The sequence below is a fragment of the Pan paniscus genome, chromosome 3 (assembly GCF_029289425.2).
Source record: "Pan paniscus chromosome 3, NHGRI_mPanPan1-v2.0_pri, whole genome shotgun sequence".
Classification (NCBI taxonomy): Eukaryota; Metazoa; Chordata; class Mammalia; order Primates; family Hominidae; genus Pan; species Pan paniscus.
Genome location: NC_073252.2, coordinates 73,904,450 through 73,932,440, shown reverse-complemented (window position 1 = coordinate 73,932,440; position 27,991 = coordinate 73,904,450). Strand labels below are relative to the sequence as shown.

Here is a 27,991-nt window from a genome sequence, read left to right as displayed (position 1 = left end):
TTCAGTAGATCTGAAGTGAGCCAGACAGGCTGCATTTCCTAAAAAGCCCCCAGATGATACCCAAGCAGCTGATCCACGGACCACACTTTGAGTATCAAGGTCATGAGGACAATGGTTCTTGACCTTAGCTGCATATGAGAATCATCTGGGAAGATATTAAAAGTACTGATGTCTGGGTCCCACCCGCAGAGATTCTGATTTAACTCATTTAAGCTCTCCAAGGTTTAAGTAGCAAAGATCTAGAGTTAATAGAGCTTTACATATGAAAAAAGAAAACATTTAATCGAATTTCTTCTTAAATGAATTGCTGCAAATATCTGAATAAATAACTCTTAATCCCCAACTCCCAAGTCAGTTTCTGTGCCACAAAGGCCCCGCCCCTGCCCTTCCCTGACACGCCCCTCCAATGAGGCCTTGTTCCACCTGGCCACGCCCGTCGGTTGGCGCTCCGCCCCTGCCCTTCCCTGACACGCCCCTCCAATGAGGCCTTGTTCCGCCTGGCCACGCCCGTCGGTTGGCGCCCCGCCCCTCCGCGTCTATTGGTCGCTCCCTTTTTCCCCGGTCGCTTCTTCTTCCTTCTCTACGGGGTCAACTTCCGGCGCGGAGTTTGTCACATGCCCGGATATAGGAAGTGTTGGGGGAAGGGCCGCTTCCCGTTCAACGCTTTATTGAGGGGCGCATCCTAGTGGCCCCCATCCGGTCTCCGTTTTGGAAGACCTGCCTCGGCACAGCCGGGCTCAGTCCGGCCTTGCGGTAAGCCTTCGGCCGCGGCTGCCCGGTAGTCCCGGCGGCGGCGGCGGACAGACGAGCTGACAGGCACCAGGGTCTAAGGCGGCTCCTCAGTCCGGCTGCTGTCTCCACGCCTGGGGTCGGGCACCGCTCCTTCTTACCTTCCTTTCCCCGTTTGTCCCGGTAAGACGAAGTTTGGTCAGAGCATTCTCCAGCCCCTTGTCCTCGGGTCTAGGAGAATGCGGAGCTGGGAGGGCAGTCCTCACGCGCCCCATTACGGTTCCGCCCATCGGAACCAGATTTTGTTTGTGCAAAATGACCCTGATCGTGAGCTCTTTGGCGTGGACCAGGAGAGGAGAGCGTGACTGTGCCTTCCTCTTTGTCCAAATTCACATCCCGGCTCCCCAACCCCAACTCCCCCCCACCCCCTGCCAAATCTCTTAAGTGTATTTCTCTATTTCCTTGCACAGTTTTATCTTCTAGATGACAATGCTTCATGCACTGATATATCTCAGCAGCATACAGGGCCCAGTGCACACGGGCACTCACGCTGACCGGCTATTTGTCACACAGTGTAGTGGTCCAACTGAGCTGAAGGAAACAACCAGTACAGAGTAAGCAGTGGCTGGCTGCCTTTGGAACGTGGTCAGACATGGGTTCTCAGACCTGGAGAATAATTTTAGAGGACCTCTAGGGATTTATTTACTGACTTTCAGAAAAGTACCGTAAAGACTGAAGAGTTAATCACTCGACTCTTAGGATGTAAATGCCATAGAAACACCCGGCTTCAGGTCTTCATAAACATATCTGTCATGTTGACTACTGTAACCTAGAATAGTGTCTGCCACCTAATAAGCATGAGTATTTGCTGAATGAATGAAGAGTCACATACTGCTTTTCATTATGGCTAACTCCTTTATGAGGTATGCCCAATCCTGTCTTGTTTTGCCGCTTACTGTACACTCAGTTGCTTTTAGCCAGAGAAGGAGTATGTGGTAAACGTTGGTCCCTATTATTCATTTGACCAGTTTTTACTATTCAGTTCTAATTACCTTAAAAGATATTTAAGTATCCACTAAACACAAAACTATGATGAACATCCCTCCCTTCTTTAAGAGAATTCTTGAGATAGAGAAGCTTATGATTTAATGAGCCCATTAGATGGCAAATGCTTGATTTGTTTAGCAAATGCAGTAAGTGCTGTAGAAATTTCGAGGAGAGATCACTTTGGATTAAGATCTTCATTGAATCAACTTCATGTAAACCATGAAGTGTAATTAGGGTTCGGATAGGGCGGAGATGATATTCCTTACATGGAGAGTACCAAAGTGAAGATTTGATGTCCAAAATGAACAGAGTGCTTGGAGTGGAATGTTTTTGAGAACATTAGAAAAACGTTGAGTAAAAGCGTGATGTGATACAAACTGTCTTTTAAAATTATCTTGCTGTTCAGGGTTGTGGGACCTTGCAAAGAGATAACCAGATTTTGTAGGGTTAAGTAAAGTTGATATGAACCTGGGTCAGTATATTTGCAGTGCGAAAAGAGAGGAATAAATTACATGTAGATGGGGGAAATCGCAGAATGTGGTAGCAGATTTCATGTTGATAAGGGAATAGGGAAGCAAATATGGTAGATTTTGAACCTGGACATTTGCTTATAGATGTGAAAGTTAGAAAAGGGGAATCTTGGAGGAGCTATAGCTGTCATGTTAGTGAATTTAAGCATTTGTTAAATGCCTAGTTTGCCAAGCTCTAGGAATACAAAGATGATTAAGACATGGTCCTACTTTTAATAGGGGATAAAATACAGCTAGCTAGAAAATACAATTCATAAATGCCGTATTTATGAAGTAGAGGGGAAGTGTTAGAGAGGTAGAAATTACTCTTTGCGTGGGGCGGCGGCAGGGAGGGGGCTACTTTACAGAAAAGATGACATTTTAGCACAATCTTGAGGGATGAATTGTAATTTCCTAGGGAGAAGAGAATTCTAGGAAAAGAAGATTGCATGAACAAAAGCCCAGAGATAGAAAAGTAAACTGGCCAGTGCCATTGTGGCTTGGGCTTAGGAAGAAATATAAAATAGTGTCTGGGCCCTACAACATATTAAGGGATTAGCAGCATGGACACTCTATAATAGGCCAAAAGGAGGATAGGTTGGGTGAAGGTGTGGAGAGATGGAGAAGCAAGCAATTGGGGAAAATTGTATTTCATGGCTTTTATATCCTCTGCAAGGTAGATTGTTAAGTCATTTGCAGAGAGGGAAGAGGCTAACCGCTAGACCTGGAAACTGAAGGAGAGTAATAAGGATTTACAACAATAGTCATGGGGAACGGAAAAAGGAATCATCAAATGAGGGATTAATTGCCGAGCAGCATTGAAAGTCTAACTTTCACTGGATGTAGATATTTGTAATGCACGCAATGAGCGTGGATATGTGGCTTTTGAAAGTGGCATCTGGTAGTCCAAGAGAAGTGAAGAAAATAATACAGTTTATGGAGATTGATAAAAACAAGATCAGCTGGTCTACAAACAGGGTGAAATAATTGTAGGGGATAGTTTAGGTATAGGGAAATGAGCACTGTCTCCAGGCTAGGTTGGAAAAGAAGTAAACTTGGAGAGGCCAGATTAACAGAACAGAAAGAAGGGCAGTGTCAGAAGACTAGAGGCTGAGATGAAGTGGAAGTGGGAAGATGTGAATTTTATGAGAAAAGCAATTTTTGGAATTGGAGCAGAGATAGAAGTTTTACAGATTGAGTAAAATATTGGAAAGACTGGGTTTACAAAATAGTCATTGTGCTATAAAAATACGTTGTAAATCATTTATTTAAAAATCATGATTTCTTCATTTTCCCATAGAAAGAAATAGTGTTTTAGAAGTTAGTGTCCTAGGCAAGCTCACATGTATGAAATACTACACATTTGCATTGAAAAATTGTAATACATATCCACACAAATATGTATATGAAAAATAAAATAGAGATTTAAAATTATTTTAAGTTGATGTTTGAAAAGATGCTGAGTTAGATAAGAAAAAGGAGATAAGTGGAAACCTATTTTTATAACAGTTTTATTGACATTACGTATCATAAAATTTACCCTTTTCAATTGTATAATTGAGTGATTTTCGGCATATTCACAAGGTTGTATAACCATCATTACTATCTAGTTGAAAGACATTGTCATCACCCCAAAAAAGAAACTCCATACCCATTAACAGTCAATCCTCCTTTCCACCTTCCCTTCCAGCTCCCGAAAACCACTTATATTTCTGTATCTATGGATTTTCCTACTCTGGATATGTCATATAAATGGAATCATACAATATGTGGTCTTTTGTGGCTGACTCCTTTCACTTAGCGTAATCTTTTCAAGATTCATCAATATATTTTAGCATGTTTCATTACTTCATTTCCTTTTTTTTTTTTTTTTTTTTTTTTTTTGAGACAGAGTCTCCCTCTGTCGCCCAGGCTGTAGTGCAGTGGAGCAGTCTCGGCTCACTGCAAGCTCCGCCTCCCGAGTTCATGCCATTCTCCTGCCTCAGCCTCTCCGAGTAGCTGGGACTACAGGCGCCCACCACCATGCCCGGCTAATTTTTTTGTATTTTTAGTAGAGACGGGGTTTCACCGTGGTCTCGATCTCCTGACCTCGTGATCCGCCCGCCTCGGCCTCCCAAAGTGCTGGGATTACAAGCGTGAGCCACTGCGCCCGGCCCTTTGTTTTTTTTGCAGCCAAATAATAATCCATTGTATGGATATACCACATTTTGTTTATATATCATTTGATGGACATTTCTGTTATTTCTATTTTTTGGCTATTGCAAATAGTGCTACCATGAACATTCATGTACAAATTTTTGTGTGGACATAGGTTTTCAGTTCTGCTGGGAGTGGAATTGTTGGATTATAAGGTAGCCCATGTTTCACTTTATGAGGAGTCACCAAGCTGTTTTCCAAAGTGGCTGCACCATTTTACAATCCCACCAGCAATGTATGAGAGTTGTTTCCTCTCATCTTCACCAACACTTGTTATTTTCTATCGTTTTTATTTTAACCACCCTCATGGGTGTAAAGTGGTTGATACCTCATTGCGGTTTTGATTTGCATTTCCCTAGTGGCCAGTGATGTTAAGCATGTTTTCATATGCTTATTGGCCATTTTTATATCTTTGGAAAAATGTCTGTTCAGGTCTTTTATTCAATTTTTAATTGGGTTATTTGTCCTTTTATTGTTGTAAGGGTTCTTTTTGTAGAAAACTATATTAAAAGATTGAGCAGTGGGTTGAAGATTTTTTTCTTAAATCTTGTGTGTGTGTGTATACTTGGTGAGCATTTCCAAACATTTTAGAGTTTGATAACACTGGTTCTCTAATTTTATTTCCAAACTTACAGCTTTGTATTTTTGTGATATAGGTATATTCATATATTAAATCATTTTTCCTAGGCTTGTTAACCAAAAATTATTTTCAAATCATAAATTCAGAAGTATAAGATGGAATGATGTTGAGGGTGAGCTTAATATCTATACTCCACATTTTTCAGCTGAGGAAAGATGACAGCAATCAAGCATGCATTACAAAGAGACATTTTTACACCAAATGATGAACGCCTGCTGAGCATTGTGAATGTCTGCAAAGCAGGAAAAAAGAAAAAGAACTGTTTTTTATGTGCCACAGGTGGGTATTTAGTAAGAAAGAGTACTTGTTTTGTATCCTTTTATTATTTAGAAGATATTTCCTCTTTGTTTTGAATATCCTCATTGTCTCTGTAATTGGAAAAATTGTTGGGTCAACACATTCCTAGTTAACACTTGGCTTTGACAGGCTGTTAATTGTTGCCAATCTGGTGGCAGTGAAATAGTATCTCATTGTGGTTTTAAATTATATTTCCCTATAATGATCAGATTGAGCATCTTCTCATGAATTTCTTAGTCATTTCATTCTGTTGTGTATGAAATTTACCTGTTTAAGCCTTTTACTCATTTTTCTGTTGTGTTGCTTGTCCTTTTACTGATTTGTACAAGTTCTTTCTATAATCTGGGTATCAACCTTTTGTTGGTTGTATGCATCCCAGTTAGTGGCTTGTCTTTTCACTTTTTATGATGCCTTTTAATGAAATTTATAATTTAAACTAAATGAAATTAATTAATCCTTTATGGCTTTCCCTTTTGGTGTCTTAAAAGATCCTTCCCTGTATCTTTTGTGCAGTCATAAAAATATTTTCCTAAATTCTAAAAGTTTTATAATTTTGCCTTTTACAGTTTAGTCTTAGTTCACCTGTGTCGACATCTGTCATGGTGTGTGTGAGCATTTCTGGTTGTCGTCTTATATGTTATTTTTATCTTGTTTTTGTTCTTTATTCCACCTAAATTTTAGAAACAACTTGTCAAGTTTCAGACTTTGTTGGGATTTTGATTGGAATTGTTTTGAACCTATAGTTCAATTTGGAGAGAACTTGCATTTTTATTGTATTGAATCTTTGTGTCCATGAACATGGTACAGTTCTCTATTTATCTAGGTGTTTTTTAACTTTATAAGTTTCATCATTTTCTCTAAAGGTTTGGCATGTATATTCTTGGATTTACTCCTGGGTATTGGTTTATTCTTAGATTTTATTTGATAGTCATGAAAGCGCTTATTAACATTAATACATTTTAAAATCATATATTGTTAGAATTCTACAATGAATTGTTGGTGTTTTATATGGATGTCTATCAGTCTTGCCAAACTTTCTTATTAATTCTAATTATTTGTAGACTTTTTGAAAGTAGTGATATTTTTCTTCCTTCCTTTATAGTTTTTATATCTTTTATTTTTGTTGGTTTAGTTTCCTAGTTAGGACTATCAATACAGTCTCCATCTCAAGGAGAATGACTTCATTTTTAAGCATGGTATTTGGTATAGGGTTTTTATAGCTATACTTTACAGTGTTAAGTAAGTTCCCTTCTATTCCTGGTTTCTTACACTTTTTAAAAAAATCATGAATGGGAGTTGAATTTTATCAATGGCTTTTTCATGTCATTGATATTATCATAAAATTTTCTTCCTTGTTAGTGTAGTATATAATTGTACTTGGTTTTTCAAATGATAAATTGACTTTTTAGAATGACCTCACTCATTCGTAATGTATTTGTATTAGGCCATTCTTGCATTCCTATAAAGAAATTCTTAGGCCAGGAGCAGTGGCTCATGCCTGTAATTCCAGCACTTAGGGAAGCTGAGGTGGGCAGATCGCTGGAGCCCAGGAGTTTAATTAAGACCAGCCTGGGCAACATAGTAAGAACTTTATATATAAATATATTGTTGCTCTTTGAAATGGTATTTTGCTCTTTCAAGCCTCGCAGACTTTACTTGTGTCAATCATTCTTTAGATTTTTACCTCATACTTTTCTTTAAAACTGGTCTGAATTAATTTATTATTAATATATCATTCCTTTATTTTTCAAGGAATCTCCTCTGATCTTCTAGTCTGACTTAGATGCTTCTATTAGGATTCTGTGCTTTCCTCAGTCATAGCACTTGTTGCAAAGTATTACACCTCTTTTAGTATCAGCTACTAGGCACCTGAAAGCTATACTTGCAATGAGTGAATGAAGAATGAGTGAAAGGGGTAATATTTCTAATAAAAGTGTGTGTTTTACTCAACAGTGACAACTGAACGCCCTGTGCAGGTTAAGGTGGTCAAAGTCAAGAAATCCGATAAGGGAGATTTCTACAAAAGGCAGATTGCATGGACCCTTCGAGATCTTGCTGTGGTAGATGCCAAAGATGCTATCAAAGTAGGTTTTTCTCAGTTCTTTGACCTGTGTTCAGAAAGCATCTTTCATTTTATAACATGGTATTACGTATTCTAAAATGATCTAAAAACAAATTAATATATATGTTTGTTTTCTTATTTTTTTGCTTTTTTTAAGCTATAATTATGTTTGTGCACAAGCTACATAAACTAGAGCAAAATTACCTTGACTGTATACATTTCTGTGTTTAGATTAAGTATAATTTGTATAAAATCTATACATAGTATGAATTTTAAAGTGGTGTGTCATGAGTTTTTTTGCTTGTTTGTTTGTTTGTTTAATCAAAATCATGTAACCAAAGTGATCCTTCCTTAGTCTTCATGAGTAAACATAGAATCACCAGCTGGGGCAGCCAGACTGGCCTTTTGAGGCCACCATGGCTTTGATGTTTGTGGATCAAAAAAAAAAAAGAAATGATAGTGGGTTACATATCTTATTTTAAGGAATGTAAATAATAAGATCTATGAAGATATAAACTTACACGTTATAGATAAACCACACTCAAACTCCAAGAAAGGTGATTAATGTGATAATCACATTAAAGGACCACCTATGTTCCTGACAGTTCAAAGCTTTTCACTGCAATACCCTTTTTTCAAAGCAATCAAGTTGGCCTCCTTTGATTAAATTAGGTGCTTCCTGCCCCTGGCCCTCTCTCACTCTGCCCTTCATCTTTCTCTGCAGCCCTAACACACCTCCATAGCACAAGGGAATACTTTGTACCACAACTACTTGTATGTCGATGGGACGAACATAATAGCAAGGCTTATACTAGTGAAACTACAGGTGCTTTTTGACTCTACAAATCTCATACATTTACTAAAAAGGCACAAAGTAAAAACAACAAAAAACAAAAAAACTGCCTGTGTAAAGCAATCTGATAAAATAAAATTCTGATTTTACCCTTACTTTGGTACAAACCTCCAAGGATCAAAAATCTGGACAAAATGACAGGTAGTTGAGTTGGGTGCAAAAAAAAATGAAGTAAGAACAATTTGAGGAGAGCCCTCTATATCTGTATAATTCAGATTTCTTCCAAATGTAAATCATGCCTTTTCTTTAAGTATTCTAGACTTACTGGCCCTTTGTTTTATCCCTAAGGAGCACCCAATGCTTAGAAAAATGTGAAATGTAGAAACAGGATTTGACAGAAATTTAGAAAGATGGAGATTGGAAAGAAAATTATAATGGGATGTTTAAAAATAATTTAGGCCAGGCGTGGTGGCTCAGGCCTGTAATCCTAACACTTTGGGAGGCCGAGGCTGGTGGATTGCCTGAGCTCAGGAGTTCAAGACCAGCCTGGGTAACACGGTGAAACCCTGTCTCTACTAAAATACAAAAAATTAGCCGGGCGTGGCAGCACGCGCCTGTAGTCCCAGCTACTTGGGAGGCTGAGGCAAGAGAATTGCTTGAACCTGAGAGGCAGAGGTTGCAGTGAGCCGAGATTGCGCCACTGCACTCCAGCCTGGGCAACAGAGTGAGACTCTGTCTCCACAAAAAAAAAAAAAAAAAAAAAACTTTTATAAGTAATTTTTATTACCATGGGGAGGGATCAAGAGTGGAAACTTTTCTGGTTGTTTTCTGTTAAGACAAAACACTTTAAGGGTTTTTAAAACTGCACCTTTATTAAAAAACATTTTTCCCTTCAGTAGTTTTGCACTTCGTAACCCTGTTGACTTGCATAATTCAGTAACATTGCTGAATGCTTATTTGAATGCATTCTCACAGCTGATGCCTCTTGCCAACTTGCTTAATGGATTTTTTTTTTTTTTTGCATTTTATGTAGGCACCTTGGTGTGTGTATGCTATATATGGATATAAAACATAAAATTTTTATACATAACTTAACATTAGCCATTTAGTATCACACATTGATTTGTGAGTGTTGCCACTGGAGCACTCAGCTTCTTTTATGGTATTATGGGAAATATTCCCAGGGAAGAGATTATTTCCCATCAAGTTTCATATTAGTTGCCAATACTCTTGTTGTATTTTTTTGTCAGTAATAATGCAATTACCTTTTCATTGTAAATGCAGGTTTTAAATTTTTGACGCTTCAATTCTGTTTATTAAGCTATAAATTGAACGAATTAGTAGTTCCATGCTGCTGTAATATGATTGTTCTACCAAAGGTCAAGTCCTGATTCCTGAGATACTCCAGTTCTTCACAGTGAAAGTCTGATATAACTTCCCTTACTTTAATGTATTTACATTTCCCCCAAATAACACTTTAAATGAATCAAATATATTATTATTCTTTTACCCTGTAGAACATTAAGAATATTTGAGCCTATTTTTTAATTCCTTGGATGTGAAGTATACATCCATAAGTTTGTTTGTTTGTTTGCTTGTTTGTTTTGAGACAGGGTCTCACTCTGTCACTCAGGCTGGAGTGCGGTGGCACAATCTTGGCTCACTGCAGCCTCCACCTTCTGGGCTCAAGCCATCCTCCCACCTTAGCCTCCTGAGTAGCTGGGACTACACGTACATGCCACTACACCCGGCTAATTTTTGTGTTTTTTGTAGAGAAGTGTTTTGCCATGTTGCCCAGGCCAGTCTCAAATTCCTGGGTTCAAGCAATCTACCCACCTCGGCCTCCCAAAGTGCTAGGATTACAGGCGTGAGCTACCAAGCCCAGCCTGTTTTTTTATATAATAGTCAAGTAGTTCTATTCGTTCAAGGGAGAAATATTAGCCTGATGTGGATTATTGCTGTAACGTGGCTTAAGAGACTTGAAGAAACTATAGTGTAATTCTCTCAGATTGGTTGAGCTTCTTTATCACATGAAAGAATGTTAGGCCAGGAACAGGGCTCATGCCTGTAATGCCAGCACTTTGGGAGGCCGAAGCAGGAGGATCAACTGGATAACCTGGGGAGATCTTGTCTCTACAAGAACATTTTAAAAATTAGGCATGCTGGTATGTGTCCATGTCCCCAGCTACTCAGGAGGCTGAGGTTGAGAGGATTGCCTGAGCCCAGGAGGTGGAGGCTGCAGTGAACCATGATTGCACCACTGCATTGTAGCCTTGGCAACAAAGTGAGACCCTGTCTCAAAAAAATAAAGAACTTTGAGACCTAGCAGCACTTTTAGCTTTCAAGATATCTTTAATCATTCCTTATTTTCAAAATAGAAAATAATTAGGGGCAATCTCTGCTTTTCACCTCACTTGTTCTTAGAAAGTACACCAGGATATACATTGCATTTTTCTCAAGTTTTATACTTAGAAGATGTAGTCCTTATTAGGGAGTTAGTGTCCAATTACAGTTTCAAATAGTAGTACATTATTAAAGAAAATGTATAACTAAAACTCTATAGGCAATTTAAAAAGAAAAATTAGGTCCATGTCAAAGCTAGAGACCATTGTCATCTTACTGATGAGGAAGCTAAGCCACAAAGCCATTAATGCATCCTATACTTCTACTCACAGACCTAAAGGGCATAGGAAGAAAATGACCACAACAGTATGTTGTTTTTTCATCCAGCTTCTTTGGGGTGGTAAACTTTTTGCTATAAATTGAATTCTCCAAACTCTTCCTTTCCAGTTGCTTAGCTGATTTTTAATACCCTTCATTTTCCAAAAACAGCATAAATTCCTATGCAGATTTTACATTAACAATGTAAAAGGATGTGATCAAAAATAATATCTTTTGTATATTTTTATTTTAGGAAAATCCTGAATTTGATTTACACTTTGAAAAAATATATAAATGGGTTGCCAGCAGCACTGCTGAAAAGAATGCATTTATTTCATGCATTTGGAAATTGAATCAGCGATATCTCCGGAAGAAAATTGATTTTGTCAATGTTAGCTCACAGCTTTTGGAAGGTAAAGTTAAATAAAAATGTATATGTAAAATCAATTATATCTTTAAGTGAATATATAATTTGACATCATTCAAATTAATTAGAATACTGAATTATCTTATCGCAAAAGAACTTTAAAATAATTTTTCTTATTGCAGAAATTATGCTTGTTTATTGTAGAATATTAATACATTATGATAAATAAATAAAAACCACTTATTCTTCAGCAATAACTACTGTTAGCACTTTGTTAGATATTCGTCTAGTCTTTTTGCTATGCATAAACACCTTTTTAAGATAAAGAAATTTACGTTATGTTTTCTAACATACTTTTTCATATAATGTATCATGAACATTTTTCATGTTATTGAATACTTACCCCAACATTATTTTCAGTAGCACCATAGTGTTCCATTATATGGATATACCATGTTTATTTAACTAATCATTTATTTTTTAATTTTCCAATCTTTGCTTCTTTTAAACAGCTCTGGGATAAATATCCTTGTAGCAGTATTTTTGTACAGAGGGTAGATGTAGCGGTTAAGAACATAGCTCTGAAGTCAGACTTCTTGGGTTCAAATCCTGGCTTTGCCACTAACTAGCTATATGACTTTGCATTGATACTTACTCTCTATGTTTCAGTTTCCCTTATCTCAGAACTAGAGATAATAATAGTATCTACTTCATAGGGTTGTTATGAGGATTAAATTACTTAATATATGAACATAGTAAGAACAGTGCCAGGTACATAGTAAGTGCTCAGTAAATATTAGCTATTATTATGTTACCAGTATAAAATCCTTAGACATGAAGATTATTAGAATATTTTTGATCAGTATATCTTCAGGAATGTTACTATGCATCATTTTGTGTTACAAGACAAAAACTCTACCATTAATTAGTGAAAATATGAGATTTTCTCTACTTTTAAAATTTCTTTCCTAAAGATATAAACATTGTAAGATAGCACTTAGTAATTAGTGAGCCTGCTGCTGATTTTAGGCTTGATGCTTGGCACTGGCAGAAACAAGTCACATATGTCAGCCACCAGTAGTGCTGGTCTTATGTAGGAATCCCCAGGGTTGCCATCTCACCAACACTAGTCCCCAACGTCTTGGTAATTGAGTGTGTTAAGGGAATGACCTTCAAGAAATTTATGGTAACTTTTCATGCCTTGAATCGTGGTTTAATTTGCTTCGAATGGCTTTTATTTTTTTACCATTTCAGGGTTGAACATTCTGATGAGTCAGTGATTCAGTGATTCACAAGCTTGCTGTTCTGTCTTCAAATATTACGCATTTCCAGATGTTATTTATTGTGTAAGATGATTTTAAACCAGTATATTTCAGGACAGTCATATAGAAAAATACATACCCTACCTGGATCTGCCTCATTAAGAAATACTACCAAAATCAGTGAGAAGAGTATTACTGTTTTTGAAAATGAAGTGTCTAACTTAAAAAAAAAAAAAAGGGCATTCAATTTTTCAGGCCATAAAACAAGAGTATAGACATGTTCATGTATATAAACATTAACCCTAACTGAGATCGATTTTAAGAATACTGAGAAGATCCTTAAGGATCTCATTTTGAAAATCACTTGCTATACGTCAGTAACTCTTGCTTTGGTTTAGTGGAGTTCAGGGAATAGCTTCATTAATGTCTACAAACTTGTTTTATGGGCCTTGAAATCACAGCCTTTAATTCCCATTAAAAAAAAAATGTCTCTAAGTTTTGAGTGATGTTAGAAAACAAATAAAAAATTATTACCACCCCAGTTTAAGAGCTCAATAATTAAGTAAGACTATTTTGATTATAAATGGTAGCAGTGGCAACTTGGTAGTTTTTATTGTTGACAATTGAATATGTAAGTTAAATAATGGGGCTCCTCAGCAGAATAAGGTTTGTAAAAGAGGACTTTTCAGCAGTTGAAGTAGATTGAAGTTTTTATTTGGCCTTTTCTTTCATTCTTTTACTTGCAACCAGCTTTTTAAAAAAGAATCTTTGACTTGAATCCTTAAATGCTGGCTTGAACTGTTATTTTGTGTGATTTTTTACTTGCCTCAATCTTGTCCTTTCTAACCATGTTTTGTGACTAATCCTCTGTGAGGGAGTGTCTGGGTAAAGCTTTTGGGCCTTGAGTAACATAACTAGGCTACATGCATGAGTCACAACTGACCTAAATATAATCCCCAGGAAATGATTAGTTTCCCAGTTTTCTCCTCTAAAGGTTAGTTAGTACTGTTTCTTAAAAGACTAAGAGAAATTAGAAAGATAAATATATTTGTAGTCACTATCAGAAAGTGAATAAGAAAAATGAACATGGCAAATTTAGCTTCTTATGGATCTTTCCACTTGGTAGTTGATTTGGCTGTCTTTTGAACTTTAACGTGAAGTTCAAATGAGATATGGGTAGTATTTTAAAAATTTAAGCCTGTTTACTTTTCTACCCAGCTAATATTCTTTGCTTACTTTCCTCTGCTTTTTTCATACTTTTTACTCTCCAGAACTGCCTAAAGTTACAGAAGGTGCGTAACACCTTTTCTTCTTCTATTCCATATGTTTTTATTAGTTGCCTTTGTTATATACCATTGGTTGTATGTTTTATGAAACGATGTACTGGGACAAATTTATTTTAAAAAGCTACATAGTAATAAAATTAATGATAGTATTTATTATTGGCTTTCAAAGGACATATCATTAGAAAATACTTCTGAAGCAGTTAATTATAATCGTGTAAAATATTTGTTTAAGTCTACTTGTGTAAGGACCTGTACAGAATGATTTGGGCAGTCCCTGCCCCCTAGTGGCTAATAAGCTGTCACACATGACAGTTGAACTTTTTCGCAGTGAATTAAATGGACTCATTGAAAGGACAAGGAGATTGGTAATATCTCTCTAAAGAACTTATATACTAAAATCTGTAATTGCCTGTACCAAAAGTTTTAGTCTTCCTTTTGTTCTGGGACAAATGAACGTATTTCAGGTCATGCTGAATGTAAATATTCATTTTCGTATAAAATATTGAATACTAAATGCATCCAGAGTTTGTGATTTAAATCATGCCCCATTAAGTCTGTGAAATTGCTAACTTTATTTGAGTGATAAAACAACATCTTAGGAGTTAAAAATGATTTCTTTCATTTTACCTCCTAACCTCAAACTTTATATACAGTGCTCACATGCTAGTGTATTTCCTCAAAAAAAAAAAAAAAAAATGAACTGAAACATCTAGAAAGCATTTCAGATTTGACCTCTTGGTCTTTTGTTATAAAGCATGAAGCCTGTTTAACTTTTTATAATTTCAAACAGCCATGTTGTTGTTGCTCTTACATTAGAGTTATTGAGAAAGCTGTAACTTATCTTTAGAAATGTTATCAATGCATGTGAAATTTTTTTAAGCAAAGAAATGGAAAATTCAGTTAATATTCTAGTGACCAAAATAAATTATGGATTATAGATGCATTTTTCATTTTAATTAAAAAGTATTTGGCAAAAATATACATACTGAAGATGAAAGTAACAAAAGTAACAAAAGAAAAATTTCACCTGGGAAAAAAAGGAAAGTAAATTGTTTTTGTGTGTACTGAATTCATGGTCATTGTTTTGTTAGAGCAACAGCCACATCAGGTACGAAAAAATGTTTCAGTTTGTTTCCACCTGTTTTTGTGTTTTGTTTTTACATTTTAGCTTAATTGTATTTTGGGAAATTGTGGTGAAAGCCTGTTATAACACTTGTAAGTTAGTGCATTAGACTGCATGCTTTTTATTTATTTTTTAGGACTTTATTTTATTAACATATGAAATTATTTATAAAAATAAAGTTTGATTTTTTTCATATCGTTTGAATCATTCTATCCTCTTTTTCAGCTGCTAAATGTGACCTGTGCTTATAACTATACCTAGCTATATGTATTATGTTATAGTCTTTTCTACTTTTTTGACTATTTTACTTCGAATTTTTGCCTCTTTAAGAATCTGTTCCAAGTGGAGAAAATCAGAGTGTGACAGGAGGTGATGAAGAAGTAGTAGATGAATACCAAGAGTTAAATGCAAGAGAAGAACAGGATATCGAAATAATGATGGAAGGCTGTGAATATGCAATCTCGAATGCGGAAGCCTTTGCAGAAAAATTGTCCAGAGAGCTGCAGGTGCTAGATGGGGTAAGACTTTTTTGAATTCTATGAATAAGTGATGTATAGTGGATTGAGAAGGCTAATGATGTTCATATTATACTACCTCAGCACTTAAGCCTTTATAGTGTGTTATTGCCATCTTTATCTATAAGCACATTACCAGCTGCCATCAGTCTTTTACTGTTCTTGTTCAAAAGATGAACTATTCCTGTTAAGCCAATGAAGACAGTTGGCTGAGATTCTGGATTTGGGGAGGTTCTTGATATGAAGTGACGGGAGTAAAAACTAGGCCAAAGAACATCTTGGGAGTTGATTCGCTCAGCCTCTGAAACATGTCTGAATAGTTCAGTGCCAAAGAATAGCATTTGTGTGTATGTGTGTGGTTTGAAAAAAAGTAAAAATAGAGATGAAGTATACAGAGAGAAATGTGGCTGAAATATGTGAATCATTTACCAAAGAAGAGTGGAGTGAGTGTGGTGAAAACAGGAGAGCCAGAGAAAAAGATCTGTGACTTCTCTGCTAAAATGTTTTAGAATAGACCTTTTTGTTTTGTGTGCAGTTTTTGAGTGTAATTCAAATGCACAGCACCTGCTGGGGCAGTGGCTTACACCTGTAATCTCAACATTTTCGGAGACTGAGGCGAGCAGATCACCTGAGGTCAGGAATTCGAGATGAGCCTGGCCAACACGGCAGAACCACATCTCTACTAAAAAAAAAAAAAATTAGCCAGACATGGTGGCATGCTCCTGTGGTCCCAGCTACTTGGGAGGCTGAGGCACAAGAATCGCTTGAACCTGGAAGACAGAGGTTGCCGTGAACTGAGATCGTGCCACTGCACTCCAGCTTGGGTGACAGAGTGACACTCTGTCTCAAAACAAAACAGAACAAAACAAAAAAATCAAACGCACAGCATCTCTTATGCTAGAGTAATCTAAAATCATTTGGGTTTGTTCTGGTTTTAAGAAAAGGTAAGCATTTAAGAAATCCCTCAGAGGATAAGGAACATTTTAAAGACTTAAATTTTAGTGTTGTATACATGAAAGGTACGGAAGTTACGGGGTCTGACTCAGGCCCAGAGAGATTATATGAATAGTCCAAGCTTATAAGTTTACAGAGTTCACTGAAAGCAAAGCCTAGAAATGATTTTAAGATGTTAAGGAAGAAATCCTGGGCAGATTCAAACCCCAGCTCTGTTACTTAAGAGATGTCAGTGGCTTCTGAACCCTTCTGACTCTTAAAGTCGTATTGCACTTACATTTTATTTACTGTGGATAGTATATAAATAACGTGTGAAACCACAGCGTCAGCTGTACAATGATATTCTTTAAATTTCTGGTCCAGGTTTTTCATCGTACCATGTTACTTGCCTTCTTAATATGGCTTAGTGATTTATATTTTTTGTTCTAATTAATATTGTATATATGTTCCAAGTCAGCATATTGCTTTGCAGTTTAATTTTGGATTTGGCAGTTTCCTTATTTCAGGGAATTCAGAATCAATAGTCAGAATCATTTAGAAAATAGTGATAAGGGGATGGTGGTTTGTTACTGCTTTGCCTGGGGAAGAAAAAAAAACACAGTTGAAAGAGAAAAGAAAAAAGATGATAGAAGGAGCTATCTATCGGCCATATGCTCTTCTACATCCTGTTACTAGTTCCCATCATACTACAGTTATAAATTAGTTTCATATATCCTTCAGAGTCTGGTATACCACTGCTGCTTTCTCAACTAAGATATCACATAGGTGATTATGCTTTTATTTAGGGTTTCACATAGGTGTTAAGAAAATTTCTAGCTGGTAGAATTAGAGGAAATGTTAGAGATAACATGGCCTAATGCCTCCTGAATGTATAGAAATGAGAATGTGCCATTACTAATGATACTTTCTGGCACCTTACTTGTGCATTCTGGAACCTTACTTGTGCAGTCTGTGGAAATATAAAATCCTAAGGCATGGTCCCTAACATTGATTTAGAGGCAAGTGTACCTGCATGAAATACTGTGTAAAACATGGAAGAACATAAAGTGATAAACTGAAGTAGATGTGTAGGTATATATCAATTTTTGTTATGCTACTTTCAAGGAAATTTAGCAACATTCACCTTTATTCTTTTACACATTTAAATAACGTGAAGTATTTGTTTGTTTGTTTGTTTGTTTGTTTGTTTGTTTTGGTCTTTAACTTTGTAGGCTAACATCCAGTCAATCATGGCATCTGAAAAACAAGTCAACATCCTGATGAAATTGCTAGATGAGGCTCTAAAGGAGGTAGATCAGATTGAACTGAAACTGAGCAGTTATGAGGAAATGCTCCAAAGTGTAAAAGAACAAATGGATCAGATCTCTGAAAGCAACCACCTAATTCATCTTAGTAACACTAATAATGTAAAACTCCTATCTGAGATAGAGTTCCTTGTGGTAAGTATGATCATAAATTACCAACAAAAAAAAACTAGTGATGATATATAAAACCCATTTGTAAACATTTTCTAATTTCCTTGTGAGAACAGGATTTAAAATAATTCCAAAGACCTAATGATAGGACTGAGTAGCATCTTGCCTGTAAATCTCCCAAAATTACACATGCAAATGGTGTGTTTGCACATATTCTAGAACCACATGGACTTGGCCAAAGGTCATATAAAGGCCCTTCAGGAAGGAGATCTTGCTTCTTCCAGAGGCATTGAGGCCTGCACCAATGCTGCTGATGCCCTTCTGCAGTGCATGAATGTAGCTCTTCGACCAGGTATGTTCATTAGAAATGACAAAAATGTGACCAAGAATCTGAGACTAAGCCTGTAACTTGTTATAAAGGTTTTGACAAGAAATACATGAGACAAGTGGTTTAGGGTTACATTATTAGCTATTCAAGTTTCACTGATTTCCCAACTTATTTCTATTGATACTAGGAACTTTTTTACTTCAGTTCCTCCTTCTAATTGTCCTCAATGACTATAGTCAACACCATGATCTTTATTTAGTACTATCCACAGAACCCAGCAGAAAGTAGGTGCTTTGGTTAGACCAGAGCAATTATTTCAAAACTTGAGTGTCCGTCAGAATCCCTAGAGGTCTTGTTAAAAACACAGATTGCCTGGCCCCAGTCACAGATTCAGCAGATCTGGGCTGAGATTTTAGAATCCACATTTCTAACAGTTCCCAGGCGATGGTGAGGCAAGACCACACTTTGAGAACTACTGTGAAATCCCATTTTTCTCCTGCTTAACTTTTATCAAGTAAATGAATACACCCATAAAACTTTTGGGTTCTTCAAAACGTTAGATACGTTTAATGTTCCATTAAACATCAAGGAAATCTTTTTACCCATTAAACTGGTCACAAAATGTCGTTCTGTGTCAGGCCATGACTTGCTTCTGGCAGTCAAACAGCAACAGCAGCGATTCAGTGATTTGCGAGAGCTTTTTGCCCGGAGACTGGCCAGTCACCTCAACAATGTTTTTGTTCAACAGGTAATTTTATTTTATTATTAAAACGAGCATGTTCTTATAGCTTATTTATGTATTATCTTAACCTTACATTTCCACAAAAATGTTAATATGTTTAATTGGGGTTGCAGTCAATTCCTTCACATATTTGATTTTAAGATTTTGAAATAGGAGCCTCTTTGCTCATAGATGTACTTTGGGCCTCAGCTGCCTCTTTTGGTAGACAGTCTAGTTCCTTTCAGCTGATGCTCTCTGATTCTAGAAATCAAATAACTATGCATATGAATTGCATATACTACTTAGATATTTTTATTTATAAAAGTAAGTCCAAACTTGTTAGATGTTTACTATTGGACCTGTTTTATTTTTCAGTATTTTGAGGTGAGACTCAGGACTTGATTCAGTGTTTTAAATGTTTTGTAAGTTCTGTGTACTTAGTACATAGTATAATTGTTAAGAAAATGACTGTAGCTCAACTGCAAATTTCAGTTGATCTAATCTTCATATAAATGCTTTACCTATATTTTTATATGGAAAAGGATGTTATAATTAAGAGTGTGGTAATAATATTGTCATTAATAATATTAAGAGTACCTTTGAGGGATTTGAATAAAAGCCATTTTAATATCTAATACAATAAATTAGGTTTCTTATTTTTTCATCTCTTTTAAAAGTCCCTTTTATTTTATTAGAGTTATTGAATGAAAAAAAATTGGGGGGATATCTTGTTCATCAAGAAATACTGCCTGAAAACAATGGATTTTTACTTTATTTTCACTTTGCAATATTCTAAAACAATTGTATTTACTATATTTTATTTCCAATTAGTTTACTCAGGCCCTCCTTCAACTCTATAACAGGTCCTACTTTCTTTCGGTTCCTGTGAGTACATCAAATTTGGCTCAAGCTTCTCTGATTCTTTTTTTTTTTTTTTTCTATAAAGTTTGCTAAACTTAACAGCAGCCGAATCTTTACAGATTATAACTTACTGATTTAAGCTACCTGTTAACCACATTTGTAGCAGTTTTTAAATGTCCCATAGTAGAGACTATTTTGGCCAAAAAAGCATTTAATCTCATTCTGCTTGCTTTTCTTTCTGTCATTTTTTCACTCACTTCATTTAGTAATAAATAGTAATATTGCTCCTTCATTTAGTAATAGTAGTAATATTAATCCTTCATTTATTTAGTATTGCCAGGTGATTGAGGTACATACCAGACATTGACTTGGGATAAATGAGAGACCAATCCTGTCCTCTAGTAGTTCACAGTCTAGGGAAGCGAGACAAACAAATAATATACTCAAGAGGGATAAATGTTATGACAGCGAGACTGTGGGAGCGTAAAGGAAGACCACCTAACTAAAAGCACGGTAGGGGGGAATCAGAGAGATTCCCTTAACATTCCACTTGACTGAAAAGTGTCGAGAAAAAAGTAAACTTAAATGTCACATAGGAAATACTAATTCATGTTTTTCTTAGGTACTTACTTCAATAACATCTATTTCTATACAATTCCTTAGTTTTTAAAAATGACACTGTTGACAATTATGTTATCCACATTTGTTAGATAGTATTGAAAATACCAGCCAATAAACAATAGTCTTTTCTGTACCCTTAACTGTTTGTTGTAACATGCAGTTATTTATGATTTTGCTTCTTGCCTTGTAAACTAATGGCTTCGTTTAAGATGAATGCTTCCCATTTCTGAAAAGCTAATATGTGTTATTACATGTGAGTGATGCATGTTAAAAACCAGAATGCTGCGACAACCTGGGGTGTGCCAAAAAAGGTGGAAGAAGATATCCCACACATAAGAAAGATTTTCTTAGTGTTGCATTCAGTGCATCAGGTCACCTAGCAAAATTGTTGAGAAACATGGGTATTTCTATTCCTGGTAGGGAGACAAGCTGGGAAAATTGATTAAAATAATATGGTACACCTCTTTGGCAATCACAGAATTTTCATTGTATGCTTATTATATACTCACTGTCTACCATATATAAGAATAAGCAATAGTTCCTACCCTCAAGATGCTTGTAAGAAGGAATTAAAACTAATGTACTTACTCTTTGTAAGGAGTTAAGACTAATGTACATTAGCAATGTATGTAATAAATTGCTAATTGTAGAACTGTGGACTGTAAGTGCTAAAAAGGTTTAATCAAAAGTGAGTTTATTGAGAATTTAAGGAGTGAGATATGGAAGGAATTGCAGATAAGGTAGGACTTGAACGAGTCCATGCAATACAGTTTATAGCAAATGTATAGTTACAACATTTACAAATATTGTACTGAAGAATCCAGTGAAAATAATCTATTCACAATATAACAGTAATTTCAAAGCATTGATTCTCAGTCTTTTTAAAATTCACAAATTAGTAAAATTAAAAGAAATAAAATTCGGAGACTGACCAAATCACCAATTTTTTTATTTTACCAAATAAAGACCTTTAAAAAGAAATACTATTATCCACTTTCATTATCTTTTCATTTTAAAAATGACATTTTGGCACTAAAAGAATAAGAATTTCCTTTCCGATTTTAAAAATTAATACATTTACCCTTATGAAGGACTCACTTCTTTCATTGTACTTTTTCTTATTGCTATAGGCCAGGAAAAACATCTTGCATTTGGGAATGACTGATCCAGAGCATGCTATCTGTAATGCAACTTTCCTATTAATACTTCTGTGTTATCTATACTTAAGTGAAACTTGAAGTGTATTTTAATATAATAATCACTGTAATATAATATGAGAGTAATGTTACATAAAGAGTAGTTAGCTTCTTTTAGATCTTTCAGATCTTACACACTCAACTTCCCCTGAAATTATAGGCTCTTGCCCATAATTTTTACATTTACTAGGGATTTCTGTATCTAGAAAGATCAAGAATGAGAATCTGGTCAGTTTACACTAATTAGGATTATGATATTGAAAACAGTCAAATTAAGGCTAATGAAATTGAGGAAATATTTGCATAAAGAATATGTCCTTTAAAAAATTGTTTTGGTTGTTTTTTGAAAGATTTATTTTGATAACTACTCTCTGCCTTTTGTTTCCCCCTTTGGTTCTACAGAGGCCTCATGATTCTATCTACTTTTGCCTTTAGCAACATGATGAGACTGATTATGTACATAACTTAGAGAAAATGAAAATAAACTGAAATGCACTGAACTAAAAGTACAACCAGGAAAAAACTGAAGTTGTGGAACTTTTTACCATATGCTTAAGTTTAGAAATTTTTCTCTCAACATACATATACAGAAACAAGCTATAATAAAATAAAACCTGTATTGCAGACCACCAACATTCAATTTCTTTTACAAAAATTGTTTCCTTAAGCATATGTCACATTTTTGTAAACACGGATTGATGATCTCTGGTTAAAAGCTTAGAAAGACTTGTGATTAAGATCTATTTTTGTGAGGTTTGTTGGAACTTTGCTCAGATTTTTTTTTTTAAGAAAAGAATAAGTAAGTATGCCATAACAGAAAGAAAGAGTTCCAAATCTTGAAAATTTATTCAAATTTTGACCCCAATGTATCATTTCTTTAAAAAAGTCACTATAGCAAAGTGCTTAAGAGTGCAGACACTAGAGCCAAACTTCCTGGGTTCAAAATTCTGACTCTCCTACCTCCTAGCTGGGTTACCTTGAACAAGTTAATTGACATTTGTGCCTGAGTAAACAGTAGTAGAAGAACATAGACAATAATTTTGAGTCTTGAATCATTGAGAAAAATTAATGAGGAAGATTGTTTTGGATAACGATACATTGTTACTAATAAAAACTATTTGGTAAACATTTGTATGATATAAGTCTGTCAAATATTCTTCCCCTTTAATCAGCGTGACCAATTAAGGCACATAGTTTAGGCCAGGCGCAATGGCTCACACCTGTAATTCCAGCACTTTGGGAGGCTGAGGTGGGCCAATAACTTGAGCCCAGGAGTTTGGGGGCAACCTGGGCAGCATAGTAAGACTCCATCTCTATTAATAAAAATAAATTTTTAAAAAATAAAACACAATTTGGAGACATTTATAGACCTAAAACTATAATATCTATATCTGGCTAGTATCTAATACATGTGATGCTGTAGAATCCTGATTATCCTTCTGGCATCTTGGTTAAAAAACATTTCTGTAATAGAATGTTTATATTGACCTTTGGCAACATAGAAATAGATAATAGTCCAATGGTAATGCCTGTGTATTTTACTTAATATTATTGATTTTGTTCATCTTTATTGTTAGCCCTTACAGAAAAGATATGGTAGCCCAGGCATTCTAAAAATACAGAATTGTTCCATTCTTCAACACTTTAGCTCTTAGTCCTCATTGATTCTTTTGGAAGATGTGATTGTTTTATATTCAGGTAGCCACCCAGAAAAGAACATCCACATAGGTCCACGCTCCATTATCCAGAATTCTGGGGGTCAGGAGTGTTTTTAGAATGTTTCAGATTTTAGAAAAGCAATACAGTATATATACTGTATATTATATAATCACTCCAAGCACATGTTTTTGCAACAAAAAATATGAATAGTCACTCTAAGCACTATAAATAGGCCCATGTCAGTTCAGGTCACATTTTACCATCAAAATTGTTTTGGTGCCAAGCTTAGTCTGAGTTTTCAGAGCTTTTTGGCTGTCAGAATTACAGAAAGGGATTATGGACCTATTAATATACCTTGTGTATAACATCTGTGGTAGCTGTGAACTTCTGTTGCCTCTGTGTTCTAGTTCTTGTTATTTTGAACTGGTCAGTTTCATTTTGTGATATTTTTCTGCCATCTCTAGTTCAGTTTCCCAAGTTAACCTAAGTAGGTATCAGTAAGATGAATCTGAGAAGTATATTGGTTGTTTTGTACCATTTTATATGTAATTTCTGTATAATGGGTCCTTTTTTCTTTTTAATTTCCATTTTAAATTGGGATATATTCTCACATGAAGAAAATTTTCCAACAGACTGATTTGAAAACATTTATGAAGAAGGGACATGGATAATGATGTGGATTTTTGTACTTGGCATGTCTTATACTCCCATCTTTCTTTCTCAGTTACCAAGGAACTCCTCATTTCCTCTAGGCCAGAAATGTTTCCTTCTGAATAGTCTGTATTTAAAAGAAAATTTTTTAAAATTCATAACCACTAGGTTATTTTGTGTATATAGTACAGTATATAAATTAGGTGAAAGAAATCCCTTTTAACTTAAAAGAATTTAAATTCTTTAAATTCAGGATGCTTATTTAGCTAATTTATACCAACTAGTATGATACACATTCATAATTAGCTTTAGGTAACCTTACCAGGAAATGAGTTAACTAGCTCCAAAACTCTAGCAGTCTGTGTAATTTTAATACAGTTTTCACAAAATGCTGACAAATAACTTCTGGCTATCTAGGCAAATTAGATTGAGTGAAAATTACATCAAATAAATCTGTCTTGGTTTGCCTTTTGCTTGTTGTTGGGAAATTGTATTTTCAATTTGAATCTGCTCCAAGACAGAAGTAAGACTCAGATGACCAAGGTTCCAATTCCAAGCTCTAAGACTTTATATTCTACTTTTTTTTATCTGTTGTTTTAAATATTACAAACTCTAATGGGAATACCATAAATGTAGACTGTTTTGAATGATTTCTCTATTTGTGTTTCTTAATTCAAGCTATATCAAGAAGGTCATTTGCTTGGTAAATTGTGAAATATGGTATGAGAGAGACAAGCTTCATTAAAACGTTCCATCTTCATTCCTTTAGAAGACGGAATGGGTAGTTGATTTATCAGAGTGCCATTCTTGCGTATTTATGATTATCTTATGGTGGTAATGTTCATTTGATATACACAGGATATAAAAGTTGTGTAAGTATTTGGTTTTTATTTTTCTGTGTTCTATTCTTAATTATTTTTCTATGTCTTATTGGTTTGGCTTGGCCACATTTTGGTCATTGTTTAGACTTTTTATTGTAACATTTCTTTGTACTGTTGATTACATTTATTTACTTATTTTACTCACTTTAGGGTCATGATCAGAGTTCGACTCTTGCCCAACACTCTGTTGAACTGACTTTACCCAATCATCATCCATTTCATAGAGATTTGCTCCGATATGCCAAGCTGATGGAGTGGCTAAAGAGTACAGATTATGGAAAATATGAAGGACTAACAAAGGTATGGATTTGACGTCATTTACTCACTGAGAATAGAGCATTATCTTTTAGAATTAAGAGGTCATGTGTTCAGTTCCCCAAGTTTAAAATACTGTAGTACATTCTTAGCAAAGCAGAAAATGAGTCAGTGCTCTTTACCAGTGATAACATTCATTTTATTTACTTGGATAAAGGAGAGCTAAATTTTAAACTTCAGTATGGAAAAATATTAAGCCATACTGTAGCCTAAAGCATCAATTTAGTTAAATGCTATGCTTATTTCCTGAGTTTCTTTATGTACAGTATAGAAACAAGGAAGTATGAGCATTGCAAGTGAGGTATTTGCCCTCTGTGGATTTATAATCTGTTCTGTTAAGGAAATACAAAGTGTCTCTTTATTAAGCAAGCATTCCACTATTCCAGGCACCTGGGGCCTACCTAATAAGCATCTACTCTAATGCGCTTTCGATCTGACTGGGAAGAATCATACATAAAACAATCAGCAAAAAATTAAACACTAAACTGGAAATGAATTTTAAGCGTGTGGCAGTATAGACAAGGAAAATCTCTGTCTCGAGACCATGGGGGAAACTTCATGGACAATATCAGACTTCAGTTGATTTTAAATAATGAGTGCAATTAAATAAACCAGAAATAAGAGAAAGGGCATTCCAGGGATGGGGAGAGAGATGTGCAGACAAAGGTGGGAAAAATACACGCTTGTCCTAGAACAATGAGGTTAAGGGTGACCGAAGCAGAAATTTCCTATTCTAGGGCAGTGAGAAATTATGTTGAAAAAGATGAGCTATGGGACCTACCAGCATTCCTCAAGCATGGGAAAAGATTAAATGAGGGAAATTTAATTAAGAACCTAAAGTAATAATCCAGCCGAAATGAAGTGTTGAGCCAGGAAGATGGTGTTGGGAATAGATAGAGAATATAAACCAAAAGAGAGACTCCAACAGCAGAAGGAACAGGTTGATGCCAAACTTGCTGGGCTTGGAGTTTAGAACAGTAGTATATACTGCTGACTAAAATTCTGCACTTGGGGAAGAGCAAAGTCATTTATTCATATATTCAATCAGTAAATGAATTGAGCACCTATTACGTGCTAACACTTGTAAGCACTTAGAGATACAGCATTGAAGGAAACAGGCAAATACTTGCCTTCTCAGAGTACGTATTCTAGAGGAGACAGACAGACAAAAAAGTTAATTATATAGTATGTTAAAAGGTGCTGCTGAGTGTTCTAGAGAAAATAAAGCAGGGAATGCCAGGACTGGGAGAAGGGCGTGGGATAAGGATTTCCAGAGGAGAGCTTTCCAGGCACAGTGCAAGTGCCCTAAGGCAGAGCGTTCCTATTGTGCTTGCAGAGCAGGGAGGCCAGTGTGGTAGGAGCACTGTGAGCTAGGGGCAGACCCTGGTGGGAGCAGGGTGGATCTGGAAGGGATTGTGGACCATGCAAAGATTTGTCTTTTACTGTGCATGACATTGCAGGGTAGGGAGGGGAGATGGTAGACTTTGAGCCATGGAATGACATGGCCTGACTTAGATTTAATAGCCATTGTAGCAGGAAGCCATAGGGACAGTCCTTTTCTGGCATTTATGCTGTTGATCTTTAGTTTAGGAATTGGACATCATATCCCTTTTTAAAAAAATAGAGCTAACGAATTCCCACCTATCTAGTCAAATACGTAAATAGCTAATAGTATTCTAGATAGTCCTGGCTGAAGATCCATTTTATTAAAATTCTGAAATACTCTGAGAAACATCTAAAATCTTTTATCTGTAAGTTTTTGTGAATTTGAAGTTTAAAAATAAGAAATCTAATGCATAAGCTGTGTTAATAATTAATAATAATTATATGGACAATATGGCCCTAAAAGATGTTCTAGAATTGAAAATAATGATATGTTTTGTCTCTGTGGAATGAGAATATTGGAATTGCTAATATAAAAGCAACTTCTATCTGGTATCTTAGAGTCATGCTTCAGAAGAAAGCAGAAGGGTTAGGTAGAGATTTATGAAAAGTGTGATAGTAAGAAGGAGGCAAATTATGTATTCCTATCCATGCATTTGTGTTTACATATTTGACAGTAGGACATTTTTATGTATCAGTTTTCATGTATTTTCTCTTTGAAGTGCCTTTGCCCATTTAAAGTAAAATCTGGCTCTTGCACTTCTAAACTGAGATAATAAGAAAAGGGATATAAACCTTAGTAAAATAAATAATATTTTTAAATTATAATTTTAAAAATGCTTTTCAAAAAAAAAATCTCCTGAGGTGCTTATATACTTCTTGTCTGGCTAGCTATTTTAGGTGAGATTATTTTAGTTCCTCTGAATTAGTATATTAAGCATTATACACCTCCACTGTTGTGTTATATTTTCTTTTGTTTTGTTTTCATTCAACAGAATTCTGATTTGGAGATATCTTAAGGAAAAAATTTACATTACTGGAATTCTTTGCCTTTTGAAGTTTTAGGAGGATTAATATTCTGAATAATTAAACATAAATTATATTTCCTTAAGAGTTTTGTGCCAACAAGTGCTTTGTCCCCTAGTGAATATTCAAATAAGTAATCAATAAGCTTTTTGCCTAATTGTGTTCCCAGTGAGTATTATTGCCCTATCTTTATATATAATGCAGTATTCATGAATGTAATTTAAAGTGAAGAAACAAGATTAGAGCCAACCTAGTAATGATTTATGGAATCATTCTCTGCTCAGAGTATATTTTTGATTGACAATATTAATGAGCTTTTTAAATGAAATTGACTTTTTCCCAGGAATGTTGCGTCATCCTGTGATTTGAGCTTTTCACAGATTATGTATTTTTACCTCATCATCTAATTTGGTTGCTGAAGAGTTGTCAAAAACAGGAATTTTAAGGAAGAAGAAAGAAATGAAAGAGAAAAGAAGGAAACAGACCAATCAGT

The 27,991-nt window shown here is 35.4% G+C and overlaps 1 protein-coding gene across 17 annotated transcripts in view; it reads left to right on the top strand.

The window, feature by feature from the left end:
- The first annotated feature begins 382 nt into the window (after positions 1 to 382).
- The window catches only part of EXOC1 (exocyst complex component 1), a 51,658-nt gene continuing 24,049 nt past the window's right edge, over positions 383 to 27,991 (top strand). For 2 of the 17 annotated variants that reach the window (XM_034958790.3, XM_034958786.3), the window contains exons 1-11: positions 538 to 753; positions 5,267 to 5,400; positions 7,372 to 7,502; positions 11,188 to 11,347; positions 13,835 to 13,855; positions 15,303 to 15,490; positions 17,653 to 17,880; positions 18,076 to 18,208; positions 18,823 to 18,932; positions 19,737 to 19,790; positions 24,925 to 25,074. In XM_034958790.3, coding sequence (XP_034814681.1) covers positions 5,277 to 5,400; positions 7,372 to 7,502; positions 11,188 to 11,347; positions 13,835 to 13,855; positions 15,303 to 15,490; positions 17,653 to 17,880; positions 18,076 to 18,208; positions 18,823 to 18,932; positions 19,737 to 19,790; positions 24,925 to 25,074 — 1,299 coding nt within the window. In that variant the 5' untranslated portion in view covers positions 538 to 753; positions 5,267 to 5,276. Of the gene's footprint in view, positions 913 to 1,199; positions 1,344 to 5,266; positions 5,401 to 7,371; positions 7,503 to 11,187; positions 11,348 to 13,834; positions 13,856 to 15,302; positions 15,491 to 17,652; positions 17,881 to 18,075; positions 18,209 to 18,822; positions 18,933 to 19,736; positions 19,791 to 24,924; positions 25,075 to 27,991 lie in introns of all 17 variants that reach the window. The other 15 variants (XM_034958791.3, XM_008954298.5, XM_055111534.2 and 12 more) reach the window with 12 other exon arrangements.